At 41.0% G+C, this 21,680-nt stretch overlaps 2 protein-coding genes across 3 annotated transcripts; one reads left to right on the plus strand and one right to left on the minus strand.

The window, feature by feature from the left end:
* The first annotated feature begins 1,124 nt into the window (after positions 1-1,124).
* On the plus strand, positions 1,125-8,087 carry lg06h2orf68 (linkage group 06 C2orf68 homolog). The gene is made up of 4 exons (XM_062049639.1): positions 1,125-1,306; positions 7,029-7,144; positions 7,221-7,366; positions 7,444-8,087. The coding sequence occupies exons 1-4, from the start codon at positions 1,197-1,199 to the stop codon at positions 7,564-7,566; spliced, it is 495 nt and encodes a 164-aa protein (XP_061905623.1). The 5' UTR covers positions 1,125-1,196; the 3' UTR covers positions 7,567-8,087.
* Positions 8,088-9,137: 1,050 nt separating this feature from the next.
* On the minus strand, positions 9,138-20,872 carry LOC133652534 (baculoviral IAP repeat-containing protein 5-like). 2 transcript variants are annotated; one of them, XR_009826590.1, is made up of 5 exons: positions 20,662-20,872; positions 18,068-18,177; positions 14,570-14,690; positions 13,353-13,468; positions 9,138-9,427 (listed from the first exon to the last, which is right to left on the minus strand). XR_009826590.1 is itself a non-coding variant. In XM_062051382.1 (4 exons), exons 1-4 carry the CDS (start codon positions 20,767-20,769, stop codon positions 9,341-9,343), a joined length of 426 nt encoding a protein of 141 aa, XP_061907366.1. In that variant the 5' UTR covers positions 20,770-20,870; the 3' UTR covers positions 9,138-9,340. The 2 variants fall into 2 exon arrangements, 1 of the variants encoding a protein (XP_061907366.1); XM_062051382.1 differs by lacking the exon at positions 13,353-13,468 and having other exon boundaries at positions 20,662-20,870.
* Positions 20,873-21,680: the final 808 nt, after the last annotated feature.

Here is a 21,680-nt window from a genome sequence, read left to right on the forward strand (position 1 = left end):
ACAGGTACTATTCGGTGTTAACGGTTGGATAAATTATATTTTACATATGTAAGATTTACGAGGAACATTTTGTAAGCTATAGTCATTATTATTAGAGAATAAAATGAACAATTAACTCACGTCAATTAACTCTCTCTGTTCCATATTGCCATAATGTTGTCCAAAATACTTTTAAAAAAAATGTAAAATGTTCTTACAAATTTAGCCTCCATCTATTTAAACACAGGCAACACTTTATGCTCATATACACGTGTACAGCTCTGGTAATGGGTACATTCCCACCCACCTGCACAAATACTTCAAAATGTAACAATCAAAATAAATATGACTTTTTTTTTGTTTACTAGGGCATGCATAAATAATATGCATTAGTTTGACCATTTAAAATCAACGATAATAAAAAGGAGATGCTTGGAAATAGCATAAAAATGCGCCAAAAACTTGGAAAAACACAATTTATAGCGTTACTTTTTGGTGTAACCATCATGAGCGTTCTGTTCAGGTATATTTCTTTTATATTTTGATAAATCATCATATTTATGTATTACTAAATTTAAATAGGTATTGGTCAATCTTTAAGCTGTGTGTATTTGATTTCAGTTTGCTTTTGACATCTTATTTAGAATTGTAGTTGAAACTTTTACAACCGTGTGTTGCGCTCATGATGGCGTAACCAAACTACATTTCATTTAATGATCTTATTCTGAATATTTATTCCCTTTTTTACATTTAGTATATATAAATATTCATTTATAAACATTAAATACATTTCAAATATCAATAAACTGCAATTGCCTTCATCTTATAGGGTAATGTTTAGTTACACCAAGTCATGAGCGTAACACTAGCTTCATCACTTTGACTTGTAATATCTCTAATTCTGGTGGTGTTTTATGCTTTTTTCTTTTTGCAACATGTACTATACATATAATACAATAAAGTCCCATGTAAAATTATGTGTCGAGCAATACTTTAATTTTGCCTTTGAAAGTAACACTCCAATGTCCATTAGTGGAGCTGTACACACATATAACTATAATGCAGATACATCCAACTATAAAGCGTCACTCCGGGAGTGTTTTAGTTGGCCAGCAATGTGCCAGCAGCTAGCCATGTAGCTTTTTGTCAAACTCCTGTTTGTCATTTTGTGTTTACGCTTAATTATACTGTCATCTTTGTGGACAGTGTCTGTTCAAATGGACATTTTAAGAGACGATGAAAGTCATGAGCTTAAGTACAAACGCGGGGGGCGTTTGGATATGAGCCATGGCTTTTTGCACCATATCCGCAGGAACCAGATTGCCAGGTGGGTACAGCGACTGCTAGCTGCCGTCATGTTCTCTAGTCGGGGCTTGATACATGTGGCTGTTATCATAACTAACTATTAACACATTCAGCCAAACAGTCCTGTGTAATCGTAAAACACATGCCAATAATAGTAAATATACATAAGAGCTAACGTCTGTCAGGGTAACACAAATACAAAAAATAAGATTGTTGTTTAAGGTGAAAATAAATGTATTTAGTTCAACAAATCGTGCTGTAGCATGTTTATAACATAAATGACTGATTATTTTTATTCAACCTCAAAATGTTATTTATTTATGTATTTATTTGGCAGGGACAGTACAATTAAACAGTGCTACCCATAGGTAACCGATGTCAAAGTACATAACTGGACTCTCACACTATTATGTTAGATCCACTATGGACTGGACTCTCACGCTATTATGTTAGATCCACTATGGACTGGACTCTCACACTATTATGTTAGATCCACTATGGACTGGACACTCACACTATTATGTTAGACCCACTATGGACTGGACCCTCACCCTATTATGTTAGACCCACTATGGACTGGACTCTCACACTATTATGTTAGATCCACTATGGACTGGACACTCACACTATTATGTTAGATCCACTATGGACTGGACTCTCACACTATTATGTCAGACCCACTATGGACTGGACTCTCACACTATTATGTTAGATCCACTACGGACTGGACTCTCACACTATTATGTTAGATCCACTATGGACTGGACTCTCACGCTATTATGTTAGACCCACTATGGACTAGACTCTCACACTATTGTGTTAGACCCACTGTGGACTGGATTTCACACTGTTATGTTAGATCCACTATGGACTGGACTCTCACACTATTATGTTAGATCCACTATGGACTGGACTCTCACACTATTATGCTGGATCCACTATGGACTGGACTCTCACACTATTATGTTGGATCCACTATGGACTGACTCTCACACTATTATGTTGGATCCACTATGAACTGGACTCTCACACTATTATGTTAGATCCACTATGGACTGGACTCTCACGCTATTATGTTAGACCCACTATGGACTAGACTCTCACACTATTGTGTTAGACCCACTATGGACTGGATTTCACACTGTTATGTTAGATCCACTATGGACTGGACTCTCACACTATTATGTTAGATCCACTATGGACTGGACTCTCACACTATTATGTTGGATCCACTATGGACTGGACTCTCACACTATTATGCTGGATCCACTATGGACTGGACTCTCACACTATTATGTTGGATCCACTATGGACTGACTCTCACACTATTATGTTGGATCCACTATGAACTGGACTCTCACACTATTATGTTAGATCCACTATGGACTGGACTCTCACACTATTATGCTGGATCCACTATGGACTGGACTCTCACACTATTATGTTGGATCCACTATGGACTGACTCTCACACTATTATGTTGGATCCACTATGAACTGGACTCTCACACTATTATGTTAGGTCCACTATGGACTGGACTCTCACACTATTAACTAGATCCACTCGACGTCCATTGCACCGGTCGCCCAGGGGGTGGGTCCCCACATCTGCGGTTCCCTCCAAGGTTTCTCATTGTCATCCCATTGGGTTGAGTTTTTTCTTGCCCTGTTGTGGGATCTGAGCCAAGGATGTCATTGTGGCTTGTGCAGCCCTTTGAGACACTCGTGATTTATGGCTATATGAGTAAACTTTTATTGATTGATTGATAAGACTTCTAGCCACAGGCTAATTTGCAACCCTTGTCCCTGGTTAGGCTTTAAAAAAAAAAAAGTTGACAAAAGTGTAAAACACATACAAAAGGATTAAGACAGGTACACAAATAAAAACATATTGAAAATAATTGGCCCCATTTGTCCACACTACACCCAGATCTAGTGCTCACACTTCTGATTTTCTTTGAGCCATTTTTTCAGTTTTATGGAGAAAAGTTTAATGTCCGACTGTGACTTTAACTCCAGTGGCAAAGAGTTCCACAGATGTGAGGCCTTCACTGAGAACGCAGACTGACCCAGAGTGGTCCGAGTGGCCTTTTCACTCTTCAGCTCCCACCGACTGCAGCTAGAGTCTGCACACCTTCACTGCAGTGTCTTTGTATTTGTTGACACATCACATCAGGGGCTAATCCATTAAGACACTTAAAAATAGCTTGTAAAAATTAGAAATGTATAAAATGATCAAAACTCATCATGTTATATTTTTGAGTAATAAGGTAGTGATGATGCTTCATTGGTTTTTAATCAAATGTCTTTAAAGACAACAGAAGCTTCACGACACATCTCGTGGCCTGTCCCCAGACCATGGCACAATAAGACATAAGGGATAAAATCATTGCATGCATGTAAACTTGTGCAGCTTGAACAGCTAAACACAGTCTAATAAGCCTGAAACAGTTTATATTTATTGTTATGGTCTTAGTCATTTTTATAATATGGCCATCAAATTTTAGCTTAGGGTCCAAAATACCACCCAAATATTTAAATTCCTTTACCTGCTCTATTTTATTTTGATTAATGTTGACCTGAATTTCATTTAATGATTGGTTCTTCAAAGAGAAACACATTGAGACTGTTTTGTTATAATTTAGGGTTAAACAGTTATTTTGAAGCCATGTTGATACTTCAGCAGGCTGTCTGTTTATAATCTCTGAAGCCTGTTGAGGGCTGTCGACTGACACATAAATGATTATATCATCTGCATACATTTGGCATATGGTATTTGAGCAAATATTGGGGAGGTCATTAATATATATACTGAAAAGCAGCTGGCCCAAAATAGATCCTTGTGGCACACCCAAGTCACAATTTATTACGTCTGATTTTACACCATTTATTTGAACACATTGTTGTCGCAATTCAAGATATGATTTAAACCAATTTAGTTTGTTTTGATACATTAAATTGTTTTAATTTTGTCATCAAAACTCTGATTTATAAGCAATATGGTCGTGAAAGAAAAAGGTGATACATTCGCATCATTAGGTACACGACATGTATACAAAGCTCTCCCTTTACAAATACAGTAGTACCTCAATTTGCGAGCTCGATTTGTTTTGTGATGGAGCTCTTAACTCAAAACACTCGTATCTCAAATCATCTCCCATTGAAATGGACTAAAATCCATTTATTTGGAACTTGGACACCCCTAAAACAGCACAATTTTAGCATGCCTTTAAAAAAGAAAAACAAGCATTTGGATCAGAAATGTTGTATCATAAACAATACAATAACTGGTATTCCGACACGTGACTTCTTCCCTGAAGTGAAAAACAGTGGTGGTCGACCAAACTAAAAGATGGCTGTTGTACAGCAACACACCACGTGAACTACCTGAGTACATCCAGCTGCTTCTCTGTCAAACACACCATCCACAGCTTTGCCATATTTTTATGGATAAATGTCCGCCGCTTAGAAATTATTTCAACATCCTTGACTGGCGTTAGACTAATTGTACTTCAGTATGCTGCAGACCAGCGGTTATACGCTCGAATTGCTTTGCCAAACTGGCGACACAGTCATATTTTTTTATTATTACGTTTTTTTATTAAACAAATATCATCTTCTTAGTTCTCATGGTTGTAAAAACCAAGGTATGTCCATCTCTACCTATAAGCCAGTGCTTCTCAAATATTTTCTGTTACGAATAAGAAAATATTTCACGCCACCCACTCTCAATAGTATGATTTGTCTATAAAATTGTTATAACTACACTTCTGCATAACATTGTAAGCTTATTAACAATAAAGAAAACAACACACCGGTCTTTCCTCATCTCCCACCGTGGTTACAGGGAAGACAAGTGCTACATACGCTTGGTTATATTCTGGAAAAGGCAAAGAAAGCATGTTCCCCGAGGTCATACGCTACCCCCAAGAGGGTGCCACCCCACTATTTTAGAAGGACTGCTATAAACTAGGTAGGTAGGTCTTTATTGTCATTGCACAAGTACAACAAAACTTTGTTTTCAGCACAAACCCGTTCAAGATTAGACAAACAAACAGTGTACAAGGTTACAGAACAGGAACGCTGATGAGTCGCCACAAGTCGCCCCGTAAAAGATGGGAAAAAGGTAAACGCTGGGGAAGGATGAGTAAAAAAAAATACAATCTAGACTGGGCTGCTAAGGGGGCCCAGTCTGGAGTGGGAAAAAACCTCCATAGCAAAGCACATCAGAATCAGAATAGTTTTATTGCCATTGTTTGAGAACGGGTTCACAAACTAGGAATTTTTCTTGGTGCAATCGTGCAACATAAAACACATATACATATTACAACATCCATCTCGAGACTTGCCAACAGATCGGATGGTGTGGGGGCTACGGTGGTAGGCTGCAGCTCTTCAGGCGCTGCCCATCCGTCCATCACCCATAAGGGATTTGCATCAAGGGCGTTGGATCATACTTGCCAACCCTCACGAATTTTCCGGGAGACTGCCGAATTTTAGTGCCTCTCCCGAAAATCTCCCGGGACAACCATTCTCCTGAATTTCTCCAGAATGTCTCCCAATTTCCAGCCGGACAACAGGCACGCGCCCTCCAGGTCCATGCGGACTTGAGTGAGGACAGCCTGTCGTCACGTCCGCTTTTTCTCCATATAAACAGCGTGCCGGCCCAGTCACGTCATAACATCTACGGCTTTTGGAGACGAAGCAGAAGAACGAAGAAGAGTATCATGGCGACGACGAGTGACAGAGAATAGAACGAGGAGGGACAATTCAACCCTAAACTCACTCCTCAGCTGCAAATTAAATTTCACAGATGCTGCCCATACCTATGCTCTTTCAAAGGCTGTGCTACTGGCTGCAAAGCATTAGACTTTCAAATACAACCTTGAGTAGAGGAGTGTTATGTGTGTATATGTATATGTGTAAATAAATGAACACTGAAATTCAAGTATTTATTTTAGTTTATATTTATATATATATATATATATATATATATATATATATATATATATATATATATATGTATATATATAATAAAATAAACATATATATATATAGCTAGAATTCACTGAAAGTCAAGTATTTTATGTAAATGTATGTATATATATATATAAGAAATACTTGAATTTTAGTGAATTCTAGCTATAAATATACTCCTCCCCCCCTTAACCCGGCCCGGGGTTAAGGCCCGGCGTGTCTCTATTCCGCGGCCTTGATGTTGTGCAGTCGCTAGTCAGTCCAAAGTCAACAACAGATGTGTGTCCATGAGAGACAAGAAGGGGGTTTGTCGTGTCTTCGCCGCACTGTCCTTCGGGAGGGTCTCGAAGCCAGGGAAACAATCCAAGTTAGAATGTTTTGTATGCGAGTGAAACTTATATTTGCTTTTCACTAAATTGTCTATGACTGATCCTCAAATTGCATCCTGCAGGGCAGACAGTCCGATGTTATCCAAATCACAAGAGTGTCTAATGCTAGTGAGTTTTGGGCAAATCTAATGAGGTTATTTTCTTACTTCACCAACTAATGGCAGAAATGCATAACAATTAGCAGAGAAGCAGCTCTTATCTCAAAACACTCTTAAATTGGGGCACCAGTGTAATAATAATCTATGTAAATAATCTTGTTTTTGTATGGATTTGAAACTTGCCATCTTAAACCACAGCAACAATTGTTGTTCATTTAGAATTATTGATAAACTGTAAGTTGTGTTCAACACTGTCTAACACTTTAATATTTCCTCTAAAGAGATGATTATGACAAGGAGGTGAAGTTAGCCACCGAGCTTCAGCGGCGGAGGTGCACCACAACTCCTCGACGCCCACGGAGACCTGACATTCAGGTTTACCATCCCCGACGACGGCGTAAGATGACATTTTTTGGTTTATAAACAGTCGGAGGGTAGAGCGCAAGTCACGTGTACTAATTGTAATTTTCCAGACGATTCCGAGCCGGGGGCCAGCGCCGAGGCGGAAGAGTGGAATGAGAGTGGCTCAAGTACAGAGACGGAGACGCAGGGAAATGAACTCTTCTGGCTTGACTATCAGGCGGACTCGGGGACCATCACGTCCGTCCTTGTGCACAAGGTTACTGTACATCCCCATGCATCACGCTGATGCTCTTTTGTTTTGCCTCTTGCTAAATTGTTTCTGTGTTCTTAAAGGACGATACACCAGCAAGGGTGGTAGAACATGTCACTGAGAAGAACATCCTGGATTTAGCTATGAGGGCAGCCCTGGAGGCCCGCATTCGAACGGAGATGGACAAAAGAAGAGATAAACGCTGAGTTTGAAATCATACCAGAGTAGTTTCCGACACAAGCGAGGTAGGCAAAGGCCTGCCGGGAACGTAACCATCCTGATAAGCAGGAGCGCTGAAGACAGAGCTGGCGTGAGAAAGAACTGGAGTGTTGTAGTTCTGATATGCAGAGATCAGAGCCAAACTCGAGTTGTGTTAACTGTGTTTCAACAAAGAACCTCAGCTAAAATCAGTGATGAAGGTTGACCGCTACCATTCACTCACTATATCAAGTCGCCTCATTGTTTACATTGGAAAAAAAAAACAGTATTCACGTTCAAGTGTTACCTCTAGTCATCTAATTTATTCCTTTACTATATGTTTAATTCTGGTAAGTTTTCTGTTGACAAGTGTGATTTAAAAAACAAATGGGTCTCAAAAACATGTCCTTGGGCATACTGCCAGAAAATGTGAATGTTCTTGATGTATTGATATGTTACATAAAATGATATCTTATTGTGCACTTGATAGACGTAAAGATCAAAAGTTGGATATCACATATGGTCTTCATGTCAAACATTCAAATAAATCAATCTTTCAAAAAAAGACCAGCAGCGCACTGCAATTAATACATTCTTGTGTACAGTGTTCAAGAAAATGTGCTATTTCCATTAGAAAAGTGGTCTTTGTAGAACATTTACACAAATGACTTTGACCTGCAGGAATATTTAAATGTTAAATTCTTTATGGATTAAGTACAATTTAGGTTTGTGCAACTTCACTAGAAACTAGCAAGATTGTTATGACCATATTTTTCGTACTGTCAATTTAGCTTTTGCATTTATTTTCTGTTACGCCCCTCCCCATCACCCGGGAGAAGAAAACATTTCATGCCCCCACCACTGCAACAATAAATACTATAATTTATCTATAAAATAGTTATAAGTACACCTCTGCATAGCATTGTAGCCTTAACATTAAAGGGGGAAATAAATATACATCAACTTACAAAAATATATTTTAACATTGTTTTATCGTCAATAAAAAAAAGGAATTGAAGGACATCAATTTACCTGAAATAAAATGTAATCATTTAAACAAACTTTTTGACCGATTTGAGCCATTTGATACTGAAAAAGGAAATTAAACTCAATGAATTCAAATTGAGCACCAACATTAACTCAGGAGCAATATGGAAAACACTTTAACCTATGAAAAAAAGAAAAGTGCAGATTTGTTTTATGAATATAGTGAGGAAGTCATGATTAATGGCTACAATGAGCACGTTTTTGCAGTGAGCAGCTTTTCGAAGGTTCCATGGGGGTCACATGTGCCCACCCAGAGGGTTCTGCCAAACTATTTGAGAAGACTGACCTAAGCAAACAGTGTTTTAATTATGTGGTGTAGTGGGCACATACACAAATAACTTTAAGAAGCCTTGTCAACACATTCAAATTAAAACTCTAAACAATGTCAAGGGCACTAAACACCAAAGCAAAATACCGGTAGTTCGTATTCTTTGCCTTATTTGCAGTTATAAGGCAAACTGGGGATAACATCAACAGAATATTGTTTTCTGTGACATGGTGGGCACGTACACAAAGAACTTTAGGGTTGATTGAAACTTTTATTAGCAGATTGCACAGTTCAGTACATATTCCGTACAATTGACCACTAAATGGTAACACTCGAATATGTTTTTCAAGTTGTTTAAGTCGGGGGTCCACGTAAGGAAGCCCAGGCAGCACATTTTAAAAGTGCAAAAAACGTTGTCAAGGTCTCCGAACATCAAATCAACATACCGGTAGTTTACGGTCTCTGCTTTATTTGCATGTGGCTGTCTTGATTATTTCTGCTCTTTTCTTTTTTGCTGCCTCTGCAAATTTCTTAATGGCCTCGTCACATTGTTTCTGCAAAGAGAAGAAATGGCACAGGTTATCATAGTAATGTCAAATATAACATGTATCAGGCAGTAAGTTATGGAGGTGCTCTAGAATTCAACATACACTGTTCGGGAGCCTGTAAAGGACTGTATATTTTCTCTAGGGGGATGCTCTAATTTTCACTATTTACCAAATAAAGATAGTCTAGGAGAGAGTGAGAGGACACCACTTATATAGTTAACAATTTACTATACAATATAACATACAATAATCTGACAATAATGAACACATTGATTACACTCATACACTCATCCCCACTCACACCCCAATGAAACCTCCCGCACTAAACCAATTACACAACACACACACACACACAGTCCAACCTGGGCCCCTTGGCTGGGCCAGAAGATAATCTGTTGCGGTCCTGCTGTATCGTTGGTGCACGTAGGGTGGGGGTGGTGAGTTGCAAATGCTGGATACCAAGGGGGCGTTGGAGAGGGGGGACACCTCCCGTTGTAGAGTAGAGAAGGGGGGGGGGGGTCTCGGCCGTGCTTCCTCTTAGCTCCCGAACTGCGGTGAGCTAACTAGCAGTTAGCATGGGCTTCACCTCCTACTGGCAACGTGAAGCGCCCAAAACGTCTTTAAACTTAAACTAGAGCACTGGCACTTAACTGTCACTTATAACAAACTTAAATACAACGCTTAGAGTACTAGTTACTTATCTGATCTGCAACTGTGGTGATCTCTATCTCCGGGTAGTATTACAGACGCTCCGCTGCCTGTCAATACTGGAGCTCCTTTTAAACACTTTTTCTACCTGCCAGCGGAAACGGAAGTGCCCGTCACCATGGCAACCGTAACCGTGGCAACCGTAACCGTAGCAACGGTTAAACAATCTAACGAAAATACATTACACCTTCCCAAACAACACATATGAAATGGAAATAAATAATAATAATAATTAGTCCCTTAACAGAAATTATTCATCTATAGAACTAAAATGGAGAATTTATACAAATATGAAAACCTTCAGAACAGCCGCCCCCTGATTTATGTGAAGGAAATCAGTTACCCTAATGAAGGTTTGATATATAAGCAGATCAGGGGGGTTTAGGGGGAGTCGGGTCAGAGTATGAGGGAGTCGGGTCAGAGTATGGGGGAGTCGGGTCAGAGTATGGGGGGAGCTTGATAAGGCGAGGCACTGGTCGATGGTAGGTTCTCTGGCCAGTGTCCACTATTGCTGAGCGAACTCTACCATCCTTCCCCTTAGTGATGGTCTTCACTCTGCCCAGGAGCCAATGCGCTCTGGGTAGCGCTGGATCCACAATCATGACTGGCCGCCCCATGAGGAGAGAGTTGGGCGTGATGGGATGGAGGTCAGCCAGGTCGCTACTTGCATATTCCAATGGTTTGGAATTCCAGATTGCTTCCGCTTCGGCTAACACATTGGCGAGGACTTCAGCTTTGGGGGACCTGTGTTCCAAGGGTGAAGTTTAGAGTGGGAGGGGCGCTAGGTGGGTTGTACTGGAAGTCAACTTGAAGAGGGGTTAGTTGCTTCTTAAGCTCCTCTGTCATGTCCACATTGTCCTCAATCACATCTGCTTTGATTACCTCAAGGAATGCTTCTGTCTCACTGGCAGCCTTATTGGGCTGGTTTGAGGGTTCTTCCATTTTGCACTCGGCCCCGAGGAAGTGCGTTTGGGTCTGGCTGGGATTAGAACTCTTCAGGTTGATAGGGCCTTGTAGAGTCCAACCAAGTGGGGTGTCCAGGGCGACAGGGCAGCCACATGGGCCTAGGAGGATGCGCCTTGGGAGGGTCAGCCTTGCTTGATCTGACCCGATTAGGATGGTCGGTACCACTTCTTCTTCTTGATCAAGCCTCAACTTTGCCAGATGGGGGTACTTTGCCTTGAGCGCCTTTATTGGGTAGCCGTAGTTAGAAAGGCTCACGTCAGCCGCGGTGAACACATCGCGCAGGGGGTGCACTTCTCCTGGTCGCCCCTTTGCCATGATCTCCAGGGACACTATCTCACCCGCGATTTGGGTGGGCTTGGGTTGGATGGTGAGGATCTTCATCTGATGAGGATGACCTTTGAGCCCGAGGGCGGTGGCTGCCTCCATCAGGATGGTGCACTCTGCACCGTCATCAATGATGGCATAGGTGGACATCTCCCTCCCATCATGGCGTAGGATGACCGGCACCATCTTGAGTAACACTCGGGGGTTGTTACCATGGACTGGGCCTACGTAGTAGGTACGACCCTCCTGGATCTCACTTGATGGGTACTCTCCGGTCTCCGGCTTGTCGCTTATGGTATTGAGGTCGTGGAGGACCGTGAGGTGTATCCTGCCGCATTCCTTAATACGACAAGGCCTCTTCAGGGTGCATTGCTTGGCCATGTGCTCACGGGCGCACCTCCAACACCGCTTGTTGTCCTTGATCCACTGTTTCCTCTCTTCGGTGTTATTCTTCCCAAACTGTGGACAGTGTTCAAGCCAGTGGGGGCCCGTGCAACACGGGTAAGGTGGTTGTAGCTTCTTGTCACCCTGCTTTGGGCCGCCCCTCTCACCGTGGGGGGTGTCCCTCTCCTCCTCAGTGTCAGCCCCTGGGATCGTCGTCATCACCCGGACTGACCCTTCCTTCCTCTTGGTTGCTCGATTGGTCCATTCGTGTCCGCCGTACTTCGGCTCAGCTTTTGTTGGGAGACGGATGTGCTTTACCTCACTTCTCAAAAAGTCAGATAGCTCCTCCAAGCTGGCTGGTCGGGATTGAGCTGGTCGTGGCGCCGCCGGAACCTTTCCTCTCTGTGTCTGGGCAGCTTCCTTATGAAGCGCTCCACGGTGGAGCCTGTGTTCAATTCCCTGGCTCCAGTCGGTCCCTGCAGCTTCAGCATCGTGACCAGGGAGCGGATGCGGAGGGCGTAGTCATCCAGGGCTACGTCGGTTCGGATCTCAGGTAACTCCCCGAGGGCTTCAACTTCGTCGAGGATGTGGTCCCATGGACATCCCCAGCGGTGATCTAGTTTGTTCATGCTGTCTGTGTAGGGAGTGAGGGACTTGGCGTGGGAGAAGCAAAGTCTCTTAGCTATTGGTAGCTTACAATGGAGTTGGAGTGTGAGCCACTTTTGCTGCTCACTGTGGTACGCCTGTGGTTCTCCTAGCAGGTACTCCAGGCTCAGCCGCATCTCCCTGTAGTTCTCCCTGCTGTCTTGAGTTAGGAAGGGAACTATGGAGCCAGGCGGGTGAAGAAGAAGTGGGTCATATGGTCCTGCATTACGGCGGGCTGATGGTGATGGTGAGAAGGGGGGAGGGGCGTGTGGATACTGCACCCTACGATCCAGAAGGGAGTCCAAGCATTCGTCAGGCTCCATTTCCTCCTCGTGTGCGCTCTGGGTTTCTGGGTCCAGCGCTCGAGACCTCTCGACGCTCCTCTTCCTTTCCTCTGGCGAGCCAGGCCTTGAGGGCGCTCTCGATATCCGGCCTGGGGGAGAGGGCTCTGGTTGGCGGGAGAGAGCGAGCTTAGCGAGCTGCAGGCTCTGGACGGCCGCCTTCTCTAGTGCCTCCGCAGTTGCACGGGTTTGCCGCTCCAGGCGCTCCTTGTCAGCGCGGGCCTCTTCATGCAGACGCTCCTCTCTAGCACAGGCTTCTTCGCGCAGCTTCTGCTCTTGTAGCTCCAGGCGTTTCTCTCTGGCGAGGGCGTCCTGGCGCTGGTTCTCCTGGTTGTCAATCAACTGCTGGATTAACTTCTCAGAGAGTAGACTCTCATGGCTGCTACGATGACTACCTGTACGGCTACTATGGACGCTGCTACGCCGGCCAGAAGATAGGCGAGACTTTACTTTGGGGGGCTTGCCTTGAGGATCGGAGTTCTTGAAAAACTCACCCGGATGGAAGGTTCGCGGGTCGGTCCTGTCTAGTGGGGTGGCGGCATCAGGGGGAATTATTTCCTCACCGTTCTGTAAGTCGCCACCTCCTGGTGGATCCTCTTTGCCTTGGCTGACGATTTCTGTCGGCGGGGGAATGACTGCTGTCAGCGGCGGGCCCACCTTCTCCTGTCTCTCTTCATCCCTTGGTAGTGAGGAGAAGGGGTGAATACTGGGTTGCATAGTTGAACCTAATTCTGGTGTTGCAATATTGTCCTCCGCCACTTGGGGTGCTTTACTCTCTAAACTACTGGGGCTGTCAGTCTCATCTAGGGTAGTCAAGTGATAGTCCTGTAGTCTAGTGGGTAACCTACGCTCTCTAACAGGGCGTGTTGGTGGTTCTGGTTTTGGGGAGGGGCTTAGGGTTTTCTCACTCTTTTTGGACATCCTAACTGATTAGACTATCCGGCTCGGAGGACCAAAATGTTCGGGAGCCTGTAAAGGACTGTATATTTTCTTTAGGGAGATGCTCTAATTTTCACTATTTACCAAATAAAGATAGTCTAGGAGAGAGTGAGAGGACACCACTTATATAGTTAACAATTTACTATACAATATAACATACAATAATCTGACAATAATGAACACATTGATTACACTCATACACTCATCCCCACTCACACGCTACCTCCCTAATGAAACCTCCCGCACTAAACCAATTACACAACACACACACACACAGTCCAACCAGGGGAGAGTGTCTCTTAACTAAACTTAGTCCGAACGTGACTGAACCTGGCGTTCGTGAAGTCACGTTGCAGCCAACAAACACAGGTGCGAACTGCGGTGAGCTAACTAGCAGTTAGCATGGGCTTCACCTCCTACTGGCAACGTGAAGCGCCCAAAACGTCTTTAAACTTAAACTAGTGCACTGGCACTTAACTGTCACTTATAACAAACTTAAATACAACGCTTAGAGTACTAGTTACTTATCTGATCTGCAACTGTGGTGATCTCTATCTCCGGGTAGTATTACCGACGCTCCGCTGCCTGTCAATACTGGAGCTCCTTTTAAACACTTTTTCTACCTGCCGGCGGAAACGGAAGTGCCCGTCACCATGGCAACCGTAACCGTGGCAACCGTAACCTTAGCAACGGTTAAACAATCTAACGAAAATACATTACACCTTCCCAAACAACACATATGAAATGGAAATAAATAATAATATAGTCCCTTAACAGAAATGATTCATCTATAGAACTAAAATGGACAATTTATACAAATATGAAAACCTTCAGAACATACACGAATGATGTTCTTTTGTTTCTCCCGATGGATCTTTAAAAACTCTTCCACAGTCATCTCCTCCACTCTTTTCTTCAAGGCAATGAAGTGGCATGTAGATGAGTGAGACTTGTGCTCTTTGCTGTTGACAAACACAGACACCAAAAAACAGTTGAGTACAATTTTCTTGCCAATACTTCACATTCTTACATCACATAACATTATGTCGCTCACAGGCCTTATCTATTTTTTGAAGGGGTCATATGATTTTTTTTCTACATTTAAACGCTTCCTTGGGGTCTACCTAACATGTAACGGTGGTTCTTTGGACAACATTTTGCATAGATTATGTTTTACAGACCGTCTTCAAGCTGCTTTTGACCGTCTCTTCAGGATGCACTGTTTTGTAGGAGGTCTCATTTACGGTATTTTCCGGACTATAGATTTGAGAAGAAAATTTTTTTTCCTATATATTAGCCACATCAGACTATAAGCCACATATATGAGCTAATTAGTTATTTACACAGTACAATTTTGTAAATGTTTATTTACATATCTTAATTGTTTCCAAATGGTGCCTGTTACTCAGCAGTAAAACGGATTTTCAAACACAGAAGTCATCGCCATGGACCCACTAGCTGCTAAAGCTAGCTTTCCAATCAGCGAAACAGACTTAACTCCACAGTAACGTTTTGGTGTATTTACTGAGGAACTTGTGAAACTGAAACAATACAAACAAAATGCTATTGTAAAACAATAATACCAACACAGACACTCGTAAATGTGTTAGCACATTGGCTAATGCGAACGACGCTACCTTCATTACATTACGATAGCACGTACAAATATGTATGAAAACACTCCTACAGACATCGCACCTGGGACAGTTTAGTAAGAACAAATAGTTTTAGTTATATAGTAAAACCTAAAAACATTGATTGGAGTGATAAATCAAATTCCACACTAGTAGAAAGCTATGGACTACCAGAAGACGGGATGGCACTTGTACTTCCGGTTAAAAGCACTAAAAAGAAGAAAATACTGTAGACCAGTGATTCTCAAACTGTGGTACGGGTACGTGTGCTCCATATAGTGGTACGCCAAAGAATCACCAATGAAATATTCAAACACAGTTGTTACTGTTCAAACTGTGTGTAATGTTACAGTGGCCAAAAATATTAAAATATGCTTGTTGAATAAAACCTATGGCTTGTTTTTAATTAATACTTAGCCGAACCACGCTATCATATTTTAATGTTGGTCATTATGGTGGCACTTGGAGAGCCAAGTTTTGTTTGAGACACCACTTGGTGAAAACCACTGCTGTAGGGCGTTCACCCCGCAGCATCTTCAAGGAGCAAACTTGTCCAAAATATGGTGCGATAGCACAAACAATAACACACATTTTTAATGTCTCTGCTTGTGTTTTATGAAAACTATTTTCATTATGACCATTAGTAAAGAGAAAAACATGAATTAGTCCCACTATTTATTGAGACTCAGGGTTTAAAGCGTGGAAAAAACGTAGCGTCTTATAGTCCGGAATTTACGGTACATGCCTCTACTTCAACTGTGTCTTCTACTCGTCATCCATATTGTAGTTTTTAGCACTTCCTTAGCGAGTCTACTGACAGATATAAGTTCAAACTATATGCTACTTTTTATTAGAAATGGCAACAGTGAAGGATGTATGTGCATGTATGACCCAGTCTGCCCCACAAGACGAGGATAGCAAAAAAGACGGAGCTAACGGACTACATCATTGGACTACAATGGCAGATGCACGCAAAGCACTTTGGGTACATTGCTTACATATATGGATAATCCGCTGATGTCCTACTGGGGAAAATTCCAACGGCTCATTTGAAGGAAATATGAAGCAAGGCAACATTGTTTTATAAATAACTCCGCAATGGCTTAATGGTTTGATTTTAAAAAAATTCAGAACCATTGCGAATCTGAAATACACAACAGCAGGTAGGTAAGCAAAGCTGGTTTTGATATGGGTACTCTTTAAAGATAGCTACAGAGTGCCGTGTAAACATAAGTAAAAAAAAAACCAGCACAATCCATGGTTTCCCCTGGATTGCCAAGATACCTGTGGCAGTTGGGGTCGTGGTCAATTTGACATCATCATATAATTTGCTATGATACCTATTTTTAAAAAAGGCAAAAAAATGTATACATAGATTTAAAACAAATATGAATGCAGCTGAGTTAAGCTCCAGCCCACCCCGCGACTCCGAACGGGACAATCTGTAGAAAATGGATGGATGTTATTAATTAGTATTAACATTTATTTTTTCTTACATTTATGTTTCTGCTTATTGAACAATGTACTTTGTTGCGAATTGTTTTTCTAGAGATCTCTTCAATCCTTTTAGTAACTCTTTCTTTATTAACAACGACTAGCAACAAACATCTATTTCTGGTGTTATTAGAGACTGTACTCGTGTTTAAAGACTTTACTTCACAGAACAGCTAGCTGAGGAGAGCCTGACGGCTGACGTCAGACTTGTTTTGCGCTGCTGCGAGCCTTCCTCTCCTAAAAGATTAAAGATTAAAGTACCAATGATTGTCACACACACACTAGATGTGGTGAATTTTGTCCTCTGCATTTGACCCATCTCCTTGGGGAGCAGTGGGCAGCAGCGGCGCCGCGCCCAGGAATCATTTTGGTGATTTAACCCCCAACTCCAACCCGTGTTGCTGAGTGCCAAGCCACCATTGTCATCTTAAATTTTGAAGATCGCTGTCAGCGCATATATCGCTGATTTATTAAAGTAAGTTGAGTTGAGTTTGAGTCCTGGGCATGACGTTAAAGTGCATCCGGCAGTGGAGGCTCCTCTATGGGGGTCTTGGGGCACTAGGTTAACCCCTTTACTACTGTAACCCCAGGTGGCCCTTGGCAAAGGCCTAGTACCTGACTGCCCCCTAGCCAGGGATACGGTGAAGACCTCAACAGCGGAGCAGGCGGAAGACGGTAGATTTAAGAACTACCAAAACAGCTGCGATGGCGGAAGAAGGCTGCAGCAGAAAATGATCCTCGGTCTTGGACTCCATGCCACTGGACCCTGACCCGATTCTGTCAAGGATCGTGTGGTGACTGTCTGTGCACCAGTCTCCCCACGTAAAACAAAGTCATGCACAGGCATCCTCCATAAAAGGGATACACCCCTACCAGGAGGATCGTCATACTCGTTCGAGTGAGTGCCGATGATTAAAGTACCGTAAGTCCACATGGCAGATATGCTTCCTTAGTTCCAGACAAGCCTGTGCGTATGGCTTAAGTCATCACAACATCTTGTTTCGGCAGGTGCCACTCCGGTGACCTAAGTCTTTTCTCGGCTGCCAAATTTTCGGTGCATCACTAGTCAATAGTGGGCAAATAATAAACTTTATACATCCATTCATACTGTAATGACCTGCTGGTGTTGTGTACGTTTGTATGTTCATCTTACTCTGTACAACATGTCAAGAGGACAACATGTCAAGAGTAATACAGTATGTTCATCTTACTCTGGGTTATCATCTGGCTCCCAGCCCTCCAACTCTTTAAGGCAAAAGAAACACATGGCTAAATCTGGGCTGTTGTCTGCAGGTGTGTGAATGAAACCAGCCTCGGCCATCTGGGGAAAAAAGGGCACCATTTTAAGTTATTTACAGCAGTTATTTAGATCAGTGGTTCTCAAATGGGGGTACGCGTACCCCTGGGGGTACTTGAAGGTATGCCAAGGGGTACGTGAGATTTTTTTTAAATGTCTGTCAAAAAGAACTGTGAAAAGAAGAGCAACAAAGCAATATTAAGTGTTGACAGCTAGATTTTTTGTGGACATGTTCCATAAATATTGATGTTAAAGATTTCTTTTTTTGTGAAGAAATGTTTAGAATTAAGTTCATGAATCCAGATGGATCTATATTACAATCCCCAAAGAGGGCACTTTAAGTTGATAATTACTTCTATGTGTAGAAATCTTTATTTATAATTGAATCACTTGTTTATTTTTCAACAAGTTTTTAGTTTTTTTTGGGGGGGTTTTCCCAAATAGTTCAAGAAAGACCACAACAAATGAGCACTATTTTGCACTGTTATACAATTTAATAAATCAGAAACTGATGACATAGTGCTGTATTTTACTTCTTTATCTCTTTTTTTCAACAAAAAATGCTTTGCTCTGATTAGGGGGTACTTGAATTAAAAAATGTTCACAGGGGGTACGTCACTGAAAAAAGGTTGAGAACCACTGATTTAGATTATCTATTTTAGTAATTCCAATTTCCAACAACTTCAATGTCAGGTAAGGTATTAAAATGATCGTTAAAAAGTGGTCCCCTATACTTTATCAACTAAATAACCAACTGATAACTTAGCAAAATTGCATCAATAAACAACAGTAGCAAATGTATGTACTAATATGTACCTAGTAAGTGTTTGAGTTTATTTGGAACATACTGTACATGCATACAACATGATACATCACAATTTCCAGTTTCTCTATTCAACATGTTTGAAAAAGAGTAAAAAGAGTAGGAAGAAGCAGAGCTTATTTAATCCTACCTCTTTTCCTTTACATAGCAGTTGCTAAAACTTTTGTTCACTTCCTGTTCTCAATGTATTCACAATATACTCCATAAGTAATAACAATACAAATAAATAATAATTGGTGAAGTAAGTTATATTTCATATGGTGAGATAAATAAGATGATCTTGAAAATTAATGGATGGATGAAATATATTCAGAATGTTTATCATGGTTCTTCTTCTTTGTACTTTGTAAACACTTTAAGTTTGAAGAGTTTCTTGAAGTGGATCATATTAGTACATTGTTTGATTTCTTTGCTTAATCCATTCCATAATTTGATTCCACATACTAATATACTGAAGGTCTTAAATGTTGTATGTGCGTACAAATGTTTTAAATTACAGTTTTCTCTAAGATTATATTTCTCCTCTTTTGTTGAAAATAATTATTTTATATTCTTGGGTAGCAGATTATAGTTTGCTTTGTGTATAATTTTAGCTGTTTGCAAATTCACTGTCGTGGAATATCAGTATTTTTGATTCAATGAATAAAGGGTTTGTATGTTCTCTATATCCAACATTATGTATTACTCTAACTGATCTTTTTTTGTAACACTGTTAATGAATGAAGTGTACTTTTGTAGCTATTTCCCCATATTTCTACACAATAACTCAGATATGGTAATAGCGAGCAATAGTGTGTACATGCTATTAAACAGCTACTTTACAATGGATAGATAGATAGTACTTTATTGAATCCTTCAGGAAAATTTAAATTCCAGCAACAGTGTACAGAATTGAGATATAATTTAAAAAGTAAAAAGTAAATAAAACAGAGGCGTCAGAATGTTTATCATGAATTGATTTACGTGGACCCCGATTTAAACAAGTTGAAAAACTTATTCGGGTGTTACCATTTAGTGGTCAATAATACGGAATATGCACTGTACTGTGCAATCTACTAATAAAAGTTTCAATCAATCAATCAAACCGAGGGCGACATACAGAGAAATTGAAGGATGCAGGGCGCCATGTTGATACATGTTTGTACACTAATGATACCAATACAATGCAGATCCATGAATATATGCTTAAGTATCCACATCTTAGTTTTGAGTTACTGGTAACACAGCAAATTAGTGTAAAATATAATCTAACCAACTTCAGCTATTTATTTTTTGCTTATTATTTTTTTACTATTACAGTCGTAATATTCCGCCAACTAAAAACGCTTTTGAGGGTTTCGCGAAACTACAAAAATGACCAATCATTGCAAAATGACAAAACACGTAAATGATCAAACAGCATATACAATAGAATGCAAAGGTCGTCGGCCATTTTGCTCTTCAGTGCCTACTTTTGGGAGAACATCAGCTAGTTTATTTTTTTTCTGTGTAATGTTCTAATAAGGGACGTGTTTATTTTATCTTTAAAATCGAGCCGCACTTTCGACGTCCCTCCGTTAAAGTGACGCTATAAACACAAATGTACATCTTTAACAACATAAAAGACCATGTTTAATGGATGTTGTTTTTTGGAGATTGTTTGAGCGCGAACGTTGCTCGTCGACCGTTTGATCTTACAAACTTACATTTTCCGGTGTACACGAGCAGTCTTCCTTGAAAGGCCATCCCTCAAAAGTTTTCAGCCTGTTCTCATAAAAATACATTTTAATACTTGGGTCGTCGAACTCCGCCATGTTATGTTTAAACTGCTCAAAAGAAATCCTTCCGAGATGAACGCTTCACCAAAATCACAGGCTTTTTCGAATTTATGAAAGCCTTCTTTATGACTGTTTTCATTGGCCGAGAAAGACGATCTTCTTCTTCGTTGGTGCAAAACACGGAAGCGCTCATTTCTCATACGCCATCTAGTGGTTCTTAAAAAAACATAATTTCAAAGCAGTTACATTATTATGGTAGAGTATATTTATTCTTATATATAATGAATCATTATAATATCGGCCGATAAATGCTTTAAAATGTAATATCGGAAATGTATCGGTTTTTTACTATCGGTATCGTTTTTTGTTTTTTTTGTTTTTTTGTTTTTTATTAAATCAACATTGGCAACACTAAATTGGCCCCAGTGTGTGAATGTGAGTGTGAATGTTGTCTGTCTATCTGTGTTGGCCCTGCGATGAGGTGGCGACTTGTCCAGGGTGTACCCCGCCTTCCGCCCGATGCAGCTGAGATAGGCTCCAGCGACCCCCCGCGACCCCAAAAAGGGACAAGCGGTAGAAAATGGATGGATGGATGGAACATACAAAACACAATATACACTTACAATTAGTGCACCAACACAAAAAAAACCTCCCTCCCCCATTCACACTCATTCACACAAAAGGGTTGTTTCTTTCTGTTATTAATATCCTGGTTCCTACATTATATATCAATATATATCAATACAGTCTGCAAGGGATACAGTCCGTAAGCACACATGATTGTGCGTGCTGCTGGTCCACTAATAATACTAACCTTTAACAGTTAATTTTACTCATTTTCATTAATTACTAGTTTCTATGTAACTGTTTTTATATTGTTTTACTTTCTCTTTTTTTTTATTCAAGAAAATGTTTTTAATTTATTGATCTTATTTTATTTTATTAAT

This window comes from Entelurus aequoreus, linkage group LG06, assembly GCF_033978785.1.
Source record: "Entelurus aequoreus isolate RoL-2023_Sb linkage group LG06, RoL_Eaeq_v1.1, whole genome shotgun sequence".
NCBI lineage: Eukaryota > Metazoa > Chordata > Actinopteri > Syngnathiformes > Syngnathidae > Entelurus > Entelurus aequoreus.

Coding starts and splice junctions, on each gene's coding strand:
- lg06h2orf68 (XM_062049639.1), top strand. CDS start 1,197: ATGGACATTTTAAGAGACGATGAAAGTCATGAGCTTAAGTACAAACGC. Junction 1,307..7,028: donor CGCAGGAACCAGATTGCCAG/GTGGGTACAGCG, acceptor TTTCCTCTAAAG/AGATGATTATGACAAGGAGG. Junction 7,145..7,220: donor TTACCATCCCCGACGACGGC/GTAAGATGACAT, acceptor GTAATTTTCCAG/ACGATTCCGAGCCGGGGGCC.
- LOC133652534 (XM_062051382.1), bottom strand. CDS start 20,769: ATGGCGGAGTTCGACGACCCAAGTATTAAAATGTATTTTTATGAGAAC. Junction 18,178..20,661: donor GCTCGTGTACACCGGAAAAT/GTAAGTTTGTAA, acceptor TTTTTTCCCCAG/ATGGCCGAGGCTGGTTTCAT. Junction 9,428..14,569: donor AACAAAAGAACATCATTCGT/GTATGTTCTGAA, acceptor TTCTCTTTGCAG/AAACAATGTGACGAGGCCAT.